The sequence below is a fragment of the Cervus canadensis genome, chromosome 26, assembly GCF_019320065.1.
Source record: "Cervus canadensis isolate Bull #8, Minnesota chromosome 26, ASM1932006v1, whole genome shotgun sequence".
Lineage (NCBI taxonomy): Eukaryota > Metazoa > Chordata > Mammalia > Artiodactyla > Cervidae > Cervus > Cervus canadensis.
The window spans coordinates 29,688,145-29,704,485 of NC_057411.1; the positions used below are offsets into that span (position 1 = coordinate 29,688,145).

At 41.0% G+C, this 16,341-nt stretch overlaps 1 protein-coding gene across 2 annotated transcripts in view; it reads left to right on the forward strand.

Annotated features, from left to right (window-relative positions):
* The window catches only part of FRAS1 (Fraser extracellular matrix complex subunit 1), a 504,323-nt gene that overhangs the window by 177,948 nt on the left and 310,034 nt on the right, over positions 1–16,341 (forward strand). For both annotated transcript variants that reach the window (XM_043447950.1, XM_043447951.1), the window contains one exon: positions 8,361–8,468. In XM_043447950.1, the coding sequence (XP_043303885.1) occupies positions 8,361–8,468 (108 nt within the window). The remainder of the gene's footprint in view (positions 1–8,360; positions 8,469–16,341) is intronic.

A 16,341-nucleotide genomic window follows, 5' to 3' on the forward strand; every position in this document is an offset into this window, starting at 1 on the left:
CAGATGTGGGTATGGTGGGGAAAATGGAAGCTTTAGAGTCAAATGGACATCGATTCAGATATAGGTAGAAATACCAGACCACCTGACCTGCCTCATGAGAAATCTGTATGCAAGTCAGGAAGCAACAGAACTGAACATGGAACAACAGACTAGTTCAAATAGGGAAAGGAGTACGTCAAGGCTGTATATTGTCACCCCACTTATTTAACTTCTATTCAGAGTATATCATGAGAAATGCTGGGTTGAATGAAGCACAAGCTGGAATCAAGATTGCCGGGAGAAATATCAATACCCTCAGATATGCAGATGACACCATCCTTATGGCAGAAAGTGAAGAACTAAAGAGACTCTTCATGGAAGTGAAAGAGGAGAGTGAAAAGGTTGGCTGAAAACTCAACATTCAGCAAATAAAGATCATGGCATCCCGTCCTATCACTTCATGGCAAATGGTTGGGGAAATGATGGAAACAAGGACAGACTTTATTTGGGGGAGCTCCAAAATCACTGTGGAAGGTGATTACAGCCATGAAATTAAAAGACACTTGCTCCTTGGGAGAAAAGTTATGACCAACATAGACAGCACATTAGAAAACAGAGACATTACTTTGCCAACAAAGGTCCGTCTAGTCAAAGCTATGGTTTTTCCAGTAGTCATGTATGGATGTGAGAGTTGGACCATAAAGAAAGCTGAGCACAGAAGAATTGATGCTTTTGAACTTTTGGTATTGGAGGAGACTCTTGAGAGTCCCTTGGACTGCAAGTAGATACAACCAGTCAATCTAAAGGAAATCAGTCCTGAATATTCACTGGAAAGACTGATGCTGAAGCTGAAATTCCAGTACTTTGGCCACCTGATGGGAAGAACTGCCTCATTTGAAAAGACCCTGATGCTGGGCAAGATTGAAGGCAGGAGGAGAAGGGGACGACAGAGGACGGGATGGTTGGATGGCATTAGCGACTCGATGGACATGAGTTTGAGTAAGCTCCGGGAGTTGGTGATGAACAGGGAAGCCTGGTGTGCTGCAGTCCATGGGGTTGCAAAGAGTTGGACATGACTGAGTGACTGAACTGACAGTCACTTAGAAGCTTTGGGAATATTACCTAGACTCTTGGACTCTTGGTTTCCTTATCTGTGAAATGGAGATGATGATAGTATGTATCTCAAAATATTTTGGGAAGACATGAAAGATGTGAACATGCCAAAACATCTGAAATCCAGAAGATGCCCTCTTTCTTATTTTTCTTTACTGTGCCAAAAGAACTTGGAGAAATAAGATTGGCTTTATGGAAGCAGGGGGAGCTTTGGGAACATGAGACAGGGAAATACTGACTTAGTTAAGGAGGCAGAGAAGGTCTCCTTGAAGAGGTGATGTTTCAGCTGAGACTTGGAGGATGTGTGAGAATTAGATGAAGAGGGGGTGGGAGTGTGCTGTTGGAGGCACAGGGGAGTCTGTTAGGCAGGTGCGTCACTTAACCTCGCAGTCCTTTCCCCTGAAAATTAGCAGCAGCGCCGTAGTTTATCTCATCTTATTGGCCTATTAAAGTGAGAAAGTGCAGGAGTGATTTGAAATGGTAAGACTACTCTCTAGTATCTATCTATCTATACACACACTACGTACATAAAATAAGGCATGTATAGGTACATGCTAAGTCACTTCAGTTGTGTTCAACTCTGACTCTATGGACTGCAGCCTGCCAGGCTCCTCTGTCCCTGGGATTCTCCAGGTAAGAATACTGGAGTGGGTTGCCATGCCCTCCTCCAGGGGATCTTCCCAACCCAGGGATCAAACCTGCGTCTCTTACGTCAACTTGCATTGGCAGGTGCGTTCTTTACCACTGGAGCTACCTGGGAAGCCCCCAAATAAGGCATATATATATATATATATATATATATGTAATAATTATGTATATGTAATATATATAATAAATATGTATATATAATAAATCATTAATTGTTATTAATATTACATGATAACAGTACAGCGTAGAAGAAAAAAGGATGGATTTGAATCCCAGATCCACCCATTACTAGATGAGTTCTGGACAATTCACTCAGCCTTTTCACACCTTGTTCCATCAATGAAAAAGTAGTGTAGTGATGCTTTGTCCACGAGATGCTGGGAGGGCCCCTGAGATGCTGAGTGTGTGGGAGATCTGGAGAAGTACTGGCCCGTGGTAGTAGCTTGTTCCCTTCCCTTTCCTTTCTTTTCTGCTCCTCCACCAGTGCTAGCTCACTACTCTAAGAAGATATGTGTACAAGAACATGATGGTAACTTGCTGTGCCTTTCAGGGTTTCGTGTCAGCCGACTGAACAAAGACATTTGCAGTTATATAAAGAAGCTACCTTTTCATCTGTGGTTCATGACATTGTTCCTGTATCTAAGTTGATCTTCTTATGATTGATTCCTTCAACTTTATCATTTTAAGACAACAGCAGGAGGAGATCAGGTACAAGCTAATCACTCCAGAACGCCACAGTGTGAAACTACTTCAGTCCTTGATGTGCAGAACAAACTCCATAAGGGTGTATTGTGTGGAGCAAGGCTTCCCTCGTGGCTCAATGGCAAAGAACACACCTGTCAATTCAGGAGATGTAGATCTAATCCCTGGGCCGGGAAGATCCTCTAGAGAAGGAAATGGTAACCCACTCCAGTATTCTTGCCTGGGAAATCCCATGGACAGAGGAGCCTAGTACATTTCAGTCCATGGGGGTCACAAAAGAGTTGGACACGACTTAGACCCTAAACAATAACAGCAGATTTTAAAAATAGGTCTCAAACAGGAAGGGGATCACCATTTTCTGTTTTGTTTGCCTTTGGCTTGTGTTTGTTCTTCCTGCAAGGGGGGAATTTAATGTAAATACAAGGACTCTTAACTTTTCTTACCAATAAGTGTCCTCTGCTCCCTTTTATTTGGGGGTGGATAAAGAGTTTCACATGAACTTAAAAATGAGACCAAATGAAAAAGGCATTGTTTGTCTAAGCTGTCTGAGGAAGGGCACTTGGGGAAAGAATTGAACTCTGAAATAACCTTATGAAAGTTATTGATTCGTTTCTTTATGGTTCCTTGACAAACAGGAACCATTTATTCTGTGTCCGAACTGGAGCTGGGTCAAAGAACCCTTACATATGGATTATCTTTCCTGAAAACCAGACTTGTCAGGAAAATGAACTTCCAGAAATGGAGACAGGAGGCCCAGTGGAATATTGCAGTCCTTTCATGGCACTCAAGGACAAATAGAGAGACAGTTTTTTAAAATCTTACTGAATACAAGAAGAAATGTTTGATAATAACACAAAGGTTTAGGTAAATGGCTCACTCTTAGGTATTTGTTGGGTGCTTTTATTTAACTCCCTTCCCCCCATGCCAGTTCAGCTTCAAAATTCGGTTGCTTTCTACCTATCATTTGTAGAGAAAAGGGTACCATATTTTTGTTTTTTTCTCTTATATTTTGAAATTAACTTTAAAAGATCACACAAGTTACATATATTTTGCTATTGAAATAACAAAAAGTATGGATAAGGATAAAGGAAAGAGACAAAAAATCACCAAGAATCCTGTGACCATGCACAGAAATATATTTTAATTATAAAAACACATTATATTCTGCTTACTATTTTGTAACTTGAAAGCACAACTTTGGGGTTATTTTATTCCTCCTTTCTCATTTTTGGCCTAACAAGCCAAGGAGATTTAAAATGAGATGAATAAATCAATAGTTAAAATAGGGTTATTATAACATTCAGATAAAAAAATTATGTCGACAGTTGATAAACTATTATAGAATATCATAAATAATGTTTCCCCAGCAATCTGAGTACTCAGAGGGATGTAGTCATTGTTTATTTTTAGCATTAAACAAATATTTATAAATACTTAACCAAGTGAAATAGTTGTTGTTGTTTTTTTGAAGCACCTTGCTATCACTTCAACATGTCTGGGGGAGGAGGCACTGTATATCTGCAAGAACACTTTATTCACTTATTATTAGAAATATTAAAAGCCATTTAGGTTGCTTTTTAGGTTTGTCATAATCTAATCCTTTAATCTACATTCTAGTGAAAAACTATTTTAAGACTATTTCTTTTGCAGAGTGTGTTAGATTGGAAGAGAGGATTATAAAGCGACAGAATTGCAATGGTAACATGGAAAATCTGTAAAATTTACTTTACAGTGTTATTTCTTTGGACTTTATGGCTTTATCCAGTTTTAGTGATTGAGGAACTCTAGTATCCCTTTCTTCATAAAGCAATTTTATGGTACTATAGGAATTGATTCCTAAAGTTTTAGACCTGAAAAATATATGGCTATCTATCTAGGCCTTGGTAAAGGGCTCATTTTGTTTAAAATTAACCATAAATTATAGACTCTATGAGGACATTAATATAAGGAAGTTTTTTGAAAATGCCTAGATGAAGAAAATTTTTCTTTGTCGTTTGAAAGTGAAAGTTGCTCAGTCATGTCCAGCTTTTTGCTACCTCATAGACTGTGGCCTGCCAGGCTCCTCTGTCCATGGAATTCTCCAGGCAAGATTACTGGAGTGGATTGCTATTCCCTTCGCTAGGGCATCTTCCCAACCCAGAGATCAAACCCGGGTCTCCTGTGTTGCAGGCGGATTCTTTACCATCTGAGCCACTAGGGAAGTCTTTGTAGTTTGGTTTCAGTGAACTAATAAGCTTCAACATTATGGGGGTTTTGTAGTGAATGTCATTTAAATATTGTTTTCTCAAGACCTCTCATCCTAACTGGGATATCTCAAATCATGGGGAAAGAAATTTTCTTCAGGATAAGTAAGTATTCAAGGTTGTTCACTAATGAAGTCAGCCGACACTCAGTAATTGTGCTCAGTGGAGGGGCTATACACAGAGGAATAAAGCTAGCTCTCCTTCCTGGAAGTGGCATACTGGAGGGAACTCAGATCTGTGAACAAATTCAGGAATGCTCCCTGGGCCCAGAAATTTAGTTTTTAATTAACATATTGAAAAGTCATGTTTCTGCAAATGAAAATGAAAAAATATTCCATGTTTTTAGGACATTCTATTTAGAGTTGAGTGAGCTAGGCCCAGTGATTGAAAGCTGTTAAAAGGTATAATGGACTATTCTGGAGTCTAGGGTCACTGAGGAAGTAGTTGAGGTGTGGGGAAGAACTTAATGCCTGGTGTAAGAATGGAGGGAGTTTTAGAGCCACCCTGGGTTGAAGCGAGTACCTGGAACTGGTGTGATCATCTGAGGTCTGAGTGAAAAGGAAGATGGGTTCATGGTTACACATGCTTTTCCAATGACCTAAGTGGTCTTGAAAATGCAATCTATGGATTCATTCATTTCTTCTAATGCAACATTTCTGGGTCTTTCCAGTGAAAGTAAAAGTTGCTCAGTCATGTCCGACTCGTTGCAATTCCTTGGACTATATAGTCCCTAGAATTCTCTAGGCCAGAATACTGGAGTGGGCAGCCATTCCCTTCTCCAGGGGATCTTCCCAACCCAGGGATCGAACCCAGGTGCAGATTCTTTACCAGCTGAACCTCAAGGGAAGCCCTTTCAAAGCTTGGGTGCTAATTAAATAACAGCTTCACTCTGCTTTGCCTGTGTAGGCTGTAGTGGGAAGACGGGAAAGACAGGGTCCTTAGAGGAATATTTTCACTCCAAGAAAAGGAAGTGTTTAGAAAGATACTTGCTGAATGCCTATGACATCACAGGAAGAATTTGGAATAACAATAAATTGCATTAAAAGTAAATAATGGGCCTTTGATAAGTTCCAGGCACTGTTCAAATCTCTTTAAGCACATGTCTCATCTGATCTTTTCACACAGCCTATGGGTTTAGTTCTTTATCTACTTTACAGATGAGGAACCTGGGACACAGAAACCTTGATAAAATGGACTCACTGTTAATGACTGGTGACACCAGGATTCAAATCCAGTAGCCTGATTTCAGAGACTGAGTTCTTAGGTCTCAGACAGCTTTGTGAACTTGAGCAAATTGCTCAATCTCTCACGCCTTGTTTCCTCATGTGGGAATAGTCATGATAATTGCAGCGCCAGCTTCATAGGGTTGTTGTTCCTGTAAGAATTTCACGAAGCGCTGATGCACGCTGGCTTCCCTCTCTGCTGGGCTCAGCCCTCTCCGATGATGGCAGAGGCCAGGAAGGTGATCGAGGCCAGCCTTCTCCAGCGCCGCAAGTGCCTTCTCCTAACAACACTTCCTGTCAGCACAGCATACGTGATCAATAAACAGCAGCTGCTGACTTCATGAAGTTGTCATTTTTATTTCGTCTGTATCCTGAAGCCGATACTATTTTCTTATATCAACAGGGAACATATATTACATTGTGCTTGAGAATGAATTTCCCCCCTCCCCCTCACCTATTTGTCCTTGCTTTTTGGGTTAAGAGTAGACTGTGGTTGGCACACAATTGTCATTTCAGAAGAATGTGCTTTAACATAAAGAGGAAGAAATTCAGAGGTGTTCCAAGTCAGGTTCCAGTATGCATTTGCTTTAATTCAAGTTTCTCATGAATTAGGCACTGGAAATGTCATCTCACTTCAGATAGGTTTGTAGTTCTTATATCACTTGGAGTTTGAAGCACATTCCCTAAAAGCTTATACATTTAGCATTTCTGAACACAAAGGACGACTTCACTTTTCCTTGAGACTGTTGTGCACAATCCATGTGAGTCTGTACCAGTGCTGGTATCTCAGACATGGTCCTTCAGAGAAACAGAACGAATAGGAAGCATATATTTTAGGTTGACCAAAAAGTTCGTCTGGGTTTTTTCCATAAGATATTATGGCCAACCATATGTATATGTATGGGGGTGGGGAGAGGGAGAGAAAGAGAGAGGGGAAAATGGAGGAATTTATTTTAAGGAATTGACTCATGTGATTGTGGGGACTGGCAAGTTTGAAGCCTGTAGCGCAGGCCAACAGGCTAGAAACTCAGGCAGAATTTCTGTGATACAGTCTTGAGGCTGAAATCTTTCTTCTTCAGGAAATCTTGCTTTTCTCAGAGCTTTCAGTTGATTGGATGAGGTTCATCCACATTGTTGAGGGTGATCTCTTTTGCTTAACTGATTATAAATGTTAATTACATCTATGAAATACCTTCACAGCAACATCTAGGCTTGTATTTGACCAAATAGCTGGGTACCATGGTCTAGCCAAGTTGACACAGAAGTTAGCTGTCACATTTGGTGTCTGCCTTTGTGTGATAGCATCTTTTACCGGCACCCATGCTTTTCCCAGCTCATCCCAGTTCAGGTTAGTGCTAACAGTCTGTGACTCTATCAAGAGTTTAGAAGTTTCCCTTACTTCTCTCCAATGTATTTGAGTAGTACTTCAGTTATTGGAGGACAAGAGGATGAGGAAGTATAGAAAGGAGGACAAAACCTTCACTAAGCGACTCGTGCACAGTGAACATTTGGTTTAGAAAGACCTCCAGCGTGCCGGGCCCAGAACAGTGCCCGCTGTGGGGTGCTCACAGTCTGGTCCGGGCAGGGTAACAGGAATTTGTGAGTTCAGTAAAAGTGTAGCAATATGTGCAGGAGACAGTGGGCTTCCAGAGAAGCCATGAGGAGTCACACCCGAGTGGAGGCTGCAGTGCATAGGCTTAAGGCTTAGGAAATGATTCACTCTGAGGTTGAGGCTTGAAGAAGTGCGTTGGTTTGCAAGCTGTCTTTGGGAGAGTCAAGGAGAAGAGGGAAGCAGGAAGAAGATAAGCTGTGAGGCCAGAAGAAAGGAGGCTGGGGCTGTCCGATGGCTTGACCATCTAGCGTGGACAGATAGAAGTCTCAGAGCTGTCAGATTTGCTGAGGCTAGGGCGACAGGCAAGGGCCCGGTGATGGGAGACGTCTCCACTTTGTCCCATCAGAGGTAAAGGTGAGCCATGGAATAGATGAGTGTGAGCAGATGTAGTACCAAAGAACTGGGAAGTGAAGTGTGAGGTGCTCAAAGTACCCAGTGGCAAAAGCTGCTCTTAGGAAGCTGGTTAGTGCTAGTCCAAGCGTCATTTTCCTCTGGATACACTCTGATGGTTTCTGCTAGTTAGCAGCACAGAGAAACCTCAAGTCAGGGAGCAGCTTGTCCTCCTGGGATTTCAGTCCAATCGATTGTTTTTACTCTGGAAATCGACAGCTCTCTGCTGCATGCCCTTGTCTCTGGTTACGTGGGTTGACTGTGGTGAAATGGATTAGGCTGCTTTTATAGCTTCTCGGGGTTTAATCAGGACCCAGCAAGCTCTGCATGTGCCTATGACTTTCCTTTGCCTTTGAGATGTTCAGGCCGTGGGGCTGTTGATGGCGCCACTTCTGTATGCTCCCACCTTGACTGATCAGGTTTTAACTCAGAGCTTATGCTTCTTCGCAGGATGCCACCATTTGGAAGCCGGATTCATGCCAGAACTGCCGTTGCCATGGTGATATCGTTATCTGCAAACCCGCTGTTTGCAGAAACCCTCAGTGTGCCTTTGAGAAGGTATGGTGTCCTAATTGTTTTCTAAATGTAAAGCTGGATGTTTGCATTTTTTCGGTCATCTGGTTTTGACATTTATTACAACCTCTAATTACAAAGTTTATGGAATACAGTTTTAGCATATCATTTCTAAGAATGTCTTAATTTCTGTGTGTTGGACATTTACTCTGAATGAGGCACTCAAGGTTAAAACTTAAAGGTCTTACAGTGTTACCCCATTTAAAGTGTTATCCCATTTGAAGTTCTGTGGAGTAGATATATATATATCCCCACTTTACAGAAATGAAAGTGTAGCCTGGAGATTTTAGGGAGCTTAATATGATTATGCAGTTAAGAAGGTGCTGTCCAGAGATCTTCCCTGGATCTGACACTTGCCATAGCTACTGCTACTAGCCACACCATTTTACAAGCCACTGAATGCATTGCAAGTCAGGATTGACTTCTCGAAGATGATTTTCTAAAGATATTGTTTATTGTGCAACTGACTGTATCATTGGACTACCTAGGATCATAGGATAGACTTTAATCAAGAAATCTGCTGGTGTCTAACCAAATGTGTGTGGGATATTTCCTCATTTCTCCTTTATTAAATTGCTTTATTTTTACTTTTTGACTATACATCTATTCTGTTGGAATTTTTCTCCCTGGGTACTGATTCTCTTCTTTTTAAAGTAAATCTGCTTACAAACAACAAAAAATTTTAAGCTTCAAATTTGAACATTGGAAACTCCCTGGAGAAGACCAATTATTTTCTTTAAAAAGCTTTCTGTCAGTTTCACAAGCACAGTTTATTTTTCTAGAGTTTTCCCTCCCAACCCCATAATAATTATTCTTGAGTCTTTATGTCATCTAATGCTAAGAAAGTTCTGTTTGTTTCTAATATTGGAGTGAAGTTTCTGTATCCCTTTAATAGTATTCCTAGATCTCTTCTTGGCTATATTTCTGAGAAGCTGAGTGTACATTAAATGTTGGTAAATTTGGTAGTATTTCTATTTTATGGAGTAAGTACTCCTAAAAGATCTCCATTTTGCTCACTGAGTAACTCATGTCAGAATTTGAGCTGGTTTTATACGGGCCATGAAGACATGCCCTCCTCCACTTCATGTGACTAAGTATGGTTTCATGGAAGAAGCCTTGAATTGAATGTTGGAAGACATAGACGGTGCTGCTGAAACCTGGATATGTTCTCTACCAGGGGTCAACAGACTAAACCTGGCCCGCCGCCTTTTTTTGTTTTGCCCTGTGAGCAAAGAATGGTTTTTACCTTTTTAAATGGTTGGAACAAACCAACTGAAGAGTATTTTGTGATGTGAAATTTATATGAAATCAATTTTCAGTATCCATAAATAAAGTTTTATTGAAACACAGGCACACTCATTTATTTAAGTATTATCTATAGCCAGCTGCTTTTGTCCTACAATGACAGTTATGTAGTTGGGGTATAGACCTTATGTGACCCCCAAAGGCTAAAATATATCTGGCCCTTGACAGAAAACATTTCTGACCCTTGTTCTGTACCAAGCATGATTTTGTCCCTTCCTAATTTGCTCATCTCGTGAGTTTTCACAGCAAATGGCAACTCCTTTCTTTCCATTGCTCAGGTCAGAAAATGTAGCGTCATCCTCCCCATGTTCTCTTACATCCCATATCCAGTATACTAGCAGATTCCCAGCTTTTCCTTCATAAAACAGTGTGTTTCAGATGCAACTTCTTTGCTTTTACTTTGGTTTTCCTTATTGTCATTTTTTGCCTGTATTCTTCCAGTGGCCTCTTCACTTGTTTCACTGTTTTTGTACTGGCCTTTTTCACTGTAATCTAGATATAGCAGTCGGGGTGGGGGGCGGATCCTATTAAAATTTAAGTCAGATCATGTTGCTTTTCTCCTTAAGTCCCTCTAATAGCTTTCAATGGCTTCTCTTCTCACTTTGAGTAACTCCTCACAGTGTCCTGTAAAGTGTTGCTGTTGTTGTTTGGTCGTTAAGTCAAGTCCAAGCCTTTGCGACCCATGGACTGTAGCCTGTCCAGGAGATGTTCTAGGCAAGAAGACTGGAGTGGGTTATCCTTTCCTTCTCCAGGGAATCTTGCTGACCCAGAGACTGAATCCAGAGAAACTGCATTGGCAGTCAGATTCTTTACCACTGAGCCACCAGCAAAGCCAACCCTCCGATCAATTGATTCCTCTCCTTGCTCTTTCTGCTTCAGACACCAAGCCTGCTTGCTATTCCCTGGATTTGTCCAGGGAATGCTTCTGCCAGGCATGCTTCTACCATCAAGGCCTTTGTGCTCTGCTCTTCTCCCTGAAATTCTATCTGGGTCTTCTCAGGTGGCTCAGTGGCAAAGAATCCCCCTACAACGAGGGAGACCTGAGTTCGATCCCTGGGTCAGGAAGATCCCCTGGAGAAGGAAATGGCAACCCACTCCAGTATTCTTACCTGGAGAATTCCATGGACAGAGGAATCTGGTGGGCTATAGTCAATGGGGTCACAGTAGGGTCAAACAAAATTTAGTGACTAAATATCCATCTGTCTATCTATCATGTATTTATCTATTTTAATCCTTTACTTTCTCTAAGTCTTGCCTGAATACCATTCTATTTGAAATTGAAGTTCTTCACTCCCTCCACATATTTCCTATTTCTTTTCCATGCTTTATTTTTCTTCTTGGCACTAACTACTGTCTGGACATACTCTATATTTTACTGAGAGTTCTTGTTTGCTGTCTCTTTTATTTGCTGTGTATCCTCAGCACCTACAATTGCACTTGACACATGGTAGGCACAAAATAAATATCTTTTGACTGACTGAATGAATGAATGAGAGATGAAGCTAGAGAGTTGGTAAGTTCAAGGTCATGGAGAGCTTTGTACGCTGTACTGTTGAGCTTGGAATTTTATTTTTAAGTTGGTAGAATACTAATGAAGGTTTTAAGGCATGTGGGTAGGATGGCCCACTTTACTTTTTGAAAAATCTTTCTGGTTTTTCAAAGATAATGCATAATATTGGAGATAAGGAGATCAGTACAAAGGTTGTGAGAATAATCCAGATGAAAGGGTGAGTACCTGAATCAGAGCACTGGTAGTGTAGGAGTCAAGAGGAAAGGGCAGGGCCTGCCCTGGAAGTCCAGTGGCTAAGACTTCATGCTCCCAGTGCAGGGGGCCTGGGTTTGATCCCTGATCAAGGAACTAAGATTCCACATGCAATAACTAAAGATCATGTGTGCTGCAACCAAGACTCAGTGCAGCCAAATAAATAATAAAAAGAGGAAAGGGTAGATTTGATAAGTATTTAAGGAAGAAATTAGCAGAACTGAATGAAGTAGGAGGGTGAGAGAAAGGAAAAGGAAAGATGACTCTCATATTTATGAGTTGATGACTAATTGGTTAGCAGAGCCACAAACTGATATTGAGAATATAGGAAGAAAAGAATATAGAAGAAAAGAGAATATATAGAGAATATAGAAGAAAAGAATCCCATCTGGGAACAAAATGATAATTTCAGTTTGGACACATTGAGTTTGAAGTGTTCATGGAAGAGAAAGGTAGGTATGTCCAAAAGGCAGTGGGATATGTGACTATAAAGCTCAGAGGAGAAGCATGTACTATGCTCAGTCATGTCTGACTTTTTGCAGCCCCACGGTCTGTATCCCTCCATGCATGGAATTTTCCAGGCAAGAATACTGGAGCAAGTTGCCATTTCCTACTCCAGGGGATCCTCCTGACCCAGGGACCAAACTCACATCTCCTGGGTCTCCTGCATTGGCAGGTGGATTCTTTACCACTAACATGACCTGGGAAGCCCAGAGTTGGAGATATAATGTGGGTATCAGTAGCAGGAACACAGGAGTGCAAACCTTTAGGATGAGCAAGCTCATCCAAAGAGATTGTGTGAAAAAAGAATAGAAGACCAAAGACAGGATTGGATAGCACAGTCATTAAAGGGAAGATGAACCTAAGAGGAGAAACTTAGGAAGATTAAGAAGAGATGGTCAGAGAGGTAAAGGGTAAGAAATAGTCAGAAGAGAGAAGAATGTTGTGATAGCTAGGAGAATAGAGTGTTTCCAGAAGGAGTTTATATCAACAGTGTTGATCCCACGACAGAGAGTAAGTGTGAGGAAATTTAATATGTTTTATTGAATTTTGCAACCTGTTCGCCACTGTGCTCCCACTGAAGTTGGTGTCAATGAAGTGGTGGGTGTGGTTGCTATATTACAGAGGCTTGAGGAGTGGATGGATAGTGGGTGTAGGATGGCCAAGTATAGGCTACTCCTTCAGGGAGCTTCACTGAGGTTGGAAGAGAGAAATGAGACATGAGGTGCATACCACTACATCTGTGATGTTTCTTTGAACCTCCCGTCCCCAGTCATCAAGCCTCCTGGGTGTTGCCATGTGGTTTGTGCTTGTCCTTATTACTGCCCTTGACCAGACTACAAATGCCTGTGTATTTGTTTGCTTCTTCCTCCAGACTCTTAGCTCCTTGAGAGCAGCAACCCTCTTCTTCACTATATATAGCCCATCAAACAGCACAGTGCATGGCACATAGAAGATACTTAGCCAATATTTGTAAAATGACCAAACAAGGGAAGAAGAGGGGTGGTTTTTTTTTTTTGGCTTTTGATATTTCTATGAACTTGATATTACTATGATCACCTTGGGAGGCAAAGGGGAATGACCTTGAAGAGAGAGAAATCGAAGATTTGGAGAGTGGGGGAAACAGAATGATAGAACTAGAAAAACCTTTTAAAATTGATTGTGAGACTTTCTCATTTTAAGACAAAAAAAACAGACTTTTTCGTTCTTTGGTCACTTGCTCAAACATACAGCACTAGTCAGTGGCACTCCCGTGACAAGAGCCTTCGTTCCTGGCTCATGAGTCAATGTAGTTTCTACTCCACCGTGTTTTCCCTTGTGTTTCTCAGGTGCACGTGTTGGTTTTCACATCTGCTGGGTAGACTTACATTAGTTCCTGGCACAAGTTAAGGAATCACCATTGTCAGTCAAGTCAGTTCAGTCGCTCAGTCGTGTCTCTTTGCGTCCCCATGGACTGCAGCACGCTGGGCTTCCCTGTCCATCATCAACTCCTGGAGCTTCCTCAAACTCATGTGCATCCCGTTGGTGATGCCATCCAACCATCTCATCCTCTGTCATGCCCTTTTCCTGGCTTCAGTCATTCCTAGTATCAGGGTCTTTTCCAAGGAGTCAGTTCTTCACATCAGCTTCAGCATATGTCCTTCCAATGAATATTCACCACTGATTTCCCTTAGGATTGACTGGTTTGATCTCCTTGCTGTCCAAGGGACTCTCAGGAGTCTTCTCCAACATCACAGTTCAAAAGCATCAACTCTTTGGTGCTATTGTACCCTAAACTCTCATTGTTATTAAAGTACCTTGGATTCCTATCATTTTTTTAAAAATTTAAAAATCTCTTTTGCAATTTATGTTTTGCTCCTTAGTTAACGGGAAATAGCCTGATGTCAATTGTAGTTCTGTTTGATATTTGTGTCTATCTTTCTATCATCTGTCTATTCGTCATATCATTGTATGTAATACACTTGTATTCATATCCTGTATCCATATAGAATGGCTAGCTACAGAGTCAAAGAAAAGGGTCAGAGAGAGACAGACAGATATGAGAAAAATTGAAGGAATGAGAACAGAGGCTTTTAGAATATTGACTGTCTAGCCTAGAACCAGCCTTCAGGATTTCTGAAGAACATGTATACGAGAGGACAGTGCCGTGCAAAAGGGCACTGTATTATTAATGCATGGAGGGATTTTTGGCTGCAAACTCCAATGCAGTGTATTTACCTAATCAAGTTGTTGTGATAAATTATATATATACATGTACATATACATATGTATCATATGCTTAGAAGGGTACCTGGTTATTCTAAGTACCCTGTTTTAGCTGTGATTATCGCATGATCATCATCATTATTGTTAGTTGGTTCCTCTAGATCCAAGGCAAGCAATGTTCATTGGTGTCTTGTGCCCAAGTCACCACTTCCTAAGCTCCCAGTGCAAAGCCTGCAGGCCAATAGGCTTATGTGTTCCATGCATCCCACAACTCATGAAGCTGTGTGTGGTCACAGGGTAAGGTAGCAAGAACTCCCTGTCTTTTGTTCTCCAAGTCCTGCATGCAAAACTCTTCACTCCTTCTTTAGCCCCAAATCACCTCTTTCATGTTCCCACAGAAGGTCAATAGGTCAACACTCAAAATAGGGAACATCTACTCACAAATAATATTATATTCATAAAATGAGTTTTGAGGGGCAAATCTGAGGATAGATATATAAATATATAAATGAAATCTGATATATAAATCAGATTTATATATATAAATATATATACACACACATATATATAAATATATATGTAAAGACAACTAATTTGGGGCATAAAATATCCCTTGAAGTCTTCCATCTTGCCTGCCTTTCTCCTTCACTCTCTGCTTCCATATTAGAGTACAAACAGCATTTGGATTATCTCATTTCATATTTGTATGCTCAGTGGGATTTAGGTTAATGTATTTTCTGTACTTACTGTTTCAGTGGACATTAGCTAAGTAGAGGTTCTACTTAGGGTTCAGAGGGCACTTTTGTGAGTAGTCATTAATGTTGCACTCTATATACAATTTTATAAAATTACACGCCATATGTTTTATCCTTTATTAAGCAAATAAGAAATTGTTGATCACTCTTACTCATGTATTTATCTGCTTAGTGGATTAACAGTTATGAAATCATAGTTTTATTCTCCACCCACATTATTGGGTGGAGAATATACATATCCTAGATGTAGTTATATTTGTAATTGTTGTTTGTACAATTAACATTCTCTTGTAGGTACAATTCTTTTTAATGGCCATAGCCCCAAGTAGCAAAGAAACATTAAAACACATGCCTGGTGCACTGGGAAGACCCAGAGGAATCGGGTGGAGAGGGAGGTGGAAGGGGGGATCGGGATGGGGAATACATGTAAATCCATGGCTGATTCATGTCAATGTATGACAAAACCCACTACAATATTGTGAAGTAATTAGCCTCCAAGTAATAAAAATAAATGAAAAAAAAATATAAAAAAAACCACATGTAATGTTTTGAATCTATCAGCTGAATTCTTTGTAGACTTTTATTCTGTGGACAGGTCATGACTTCCTGGTTAATTCAGAATCTCTTACCACCATTTTTGATCAAAATCATTAATTACCTGTTCTGCCACATTTCTAGACTTGAGGAAATGCTAAGTGGAAGAGCAGGATAAATCTGGGAGTCTAGAAGGATATTATTTTGGGGGGGCGGGTCATGCCATGTGGCCTGTGGGATCTTAGTTCCCTGACCACGAATTGAACCCGTGACCTCTGCATTGGAAGCACAAACTCTTAACCACTGGACCTCCAGGAAAGTCCCCAGAGGGCCTAGAAGGATCATTAAGCCCCAAAGATCCACATACGTGCCATAGCTTTAATCATCTTGGATAAACAGATCCTTCACAGTGGCAAATAGATGGTTAGTTAACATGTGACAACTTCCCAGTAAATCTTGGGGTATCACATGGATGTCTATTCTCTTGAAAGTATCATGTATTGATAAGAAACACAATTGCAACAGCAAAGGCCTTGATAAACAATGTAGATCTTTATTGGAGCCCAGGAATTCTCCCCGGATACCCGCAGTACATGTGATACCTCCACAGAGAGGCTGTTTCCTCTCCCAGCTCTGTCCTGGGTCACCTGCCCCTCGCGCTTTGCTACTCTGTCCCAGGTAAAAGTCAACATTAGAACTTCAGCTCCCCCGCACCCTCTCCTCCCCTCCTCCCCACAGCCTGCCTGTTGCTGGCTCCATAAGGCCTCAGTAACATGTTAGAAGACGGGCCAACTCT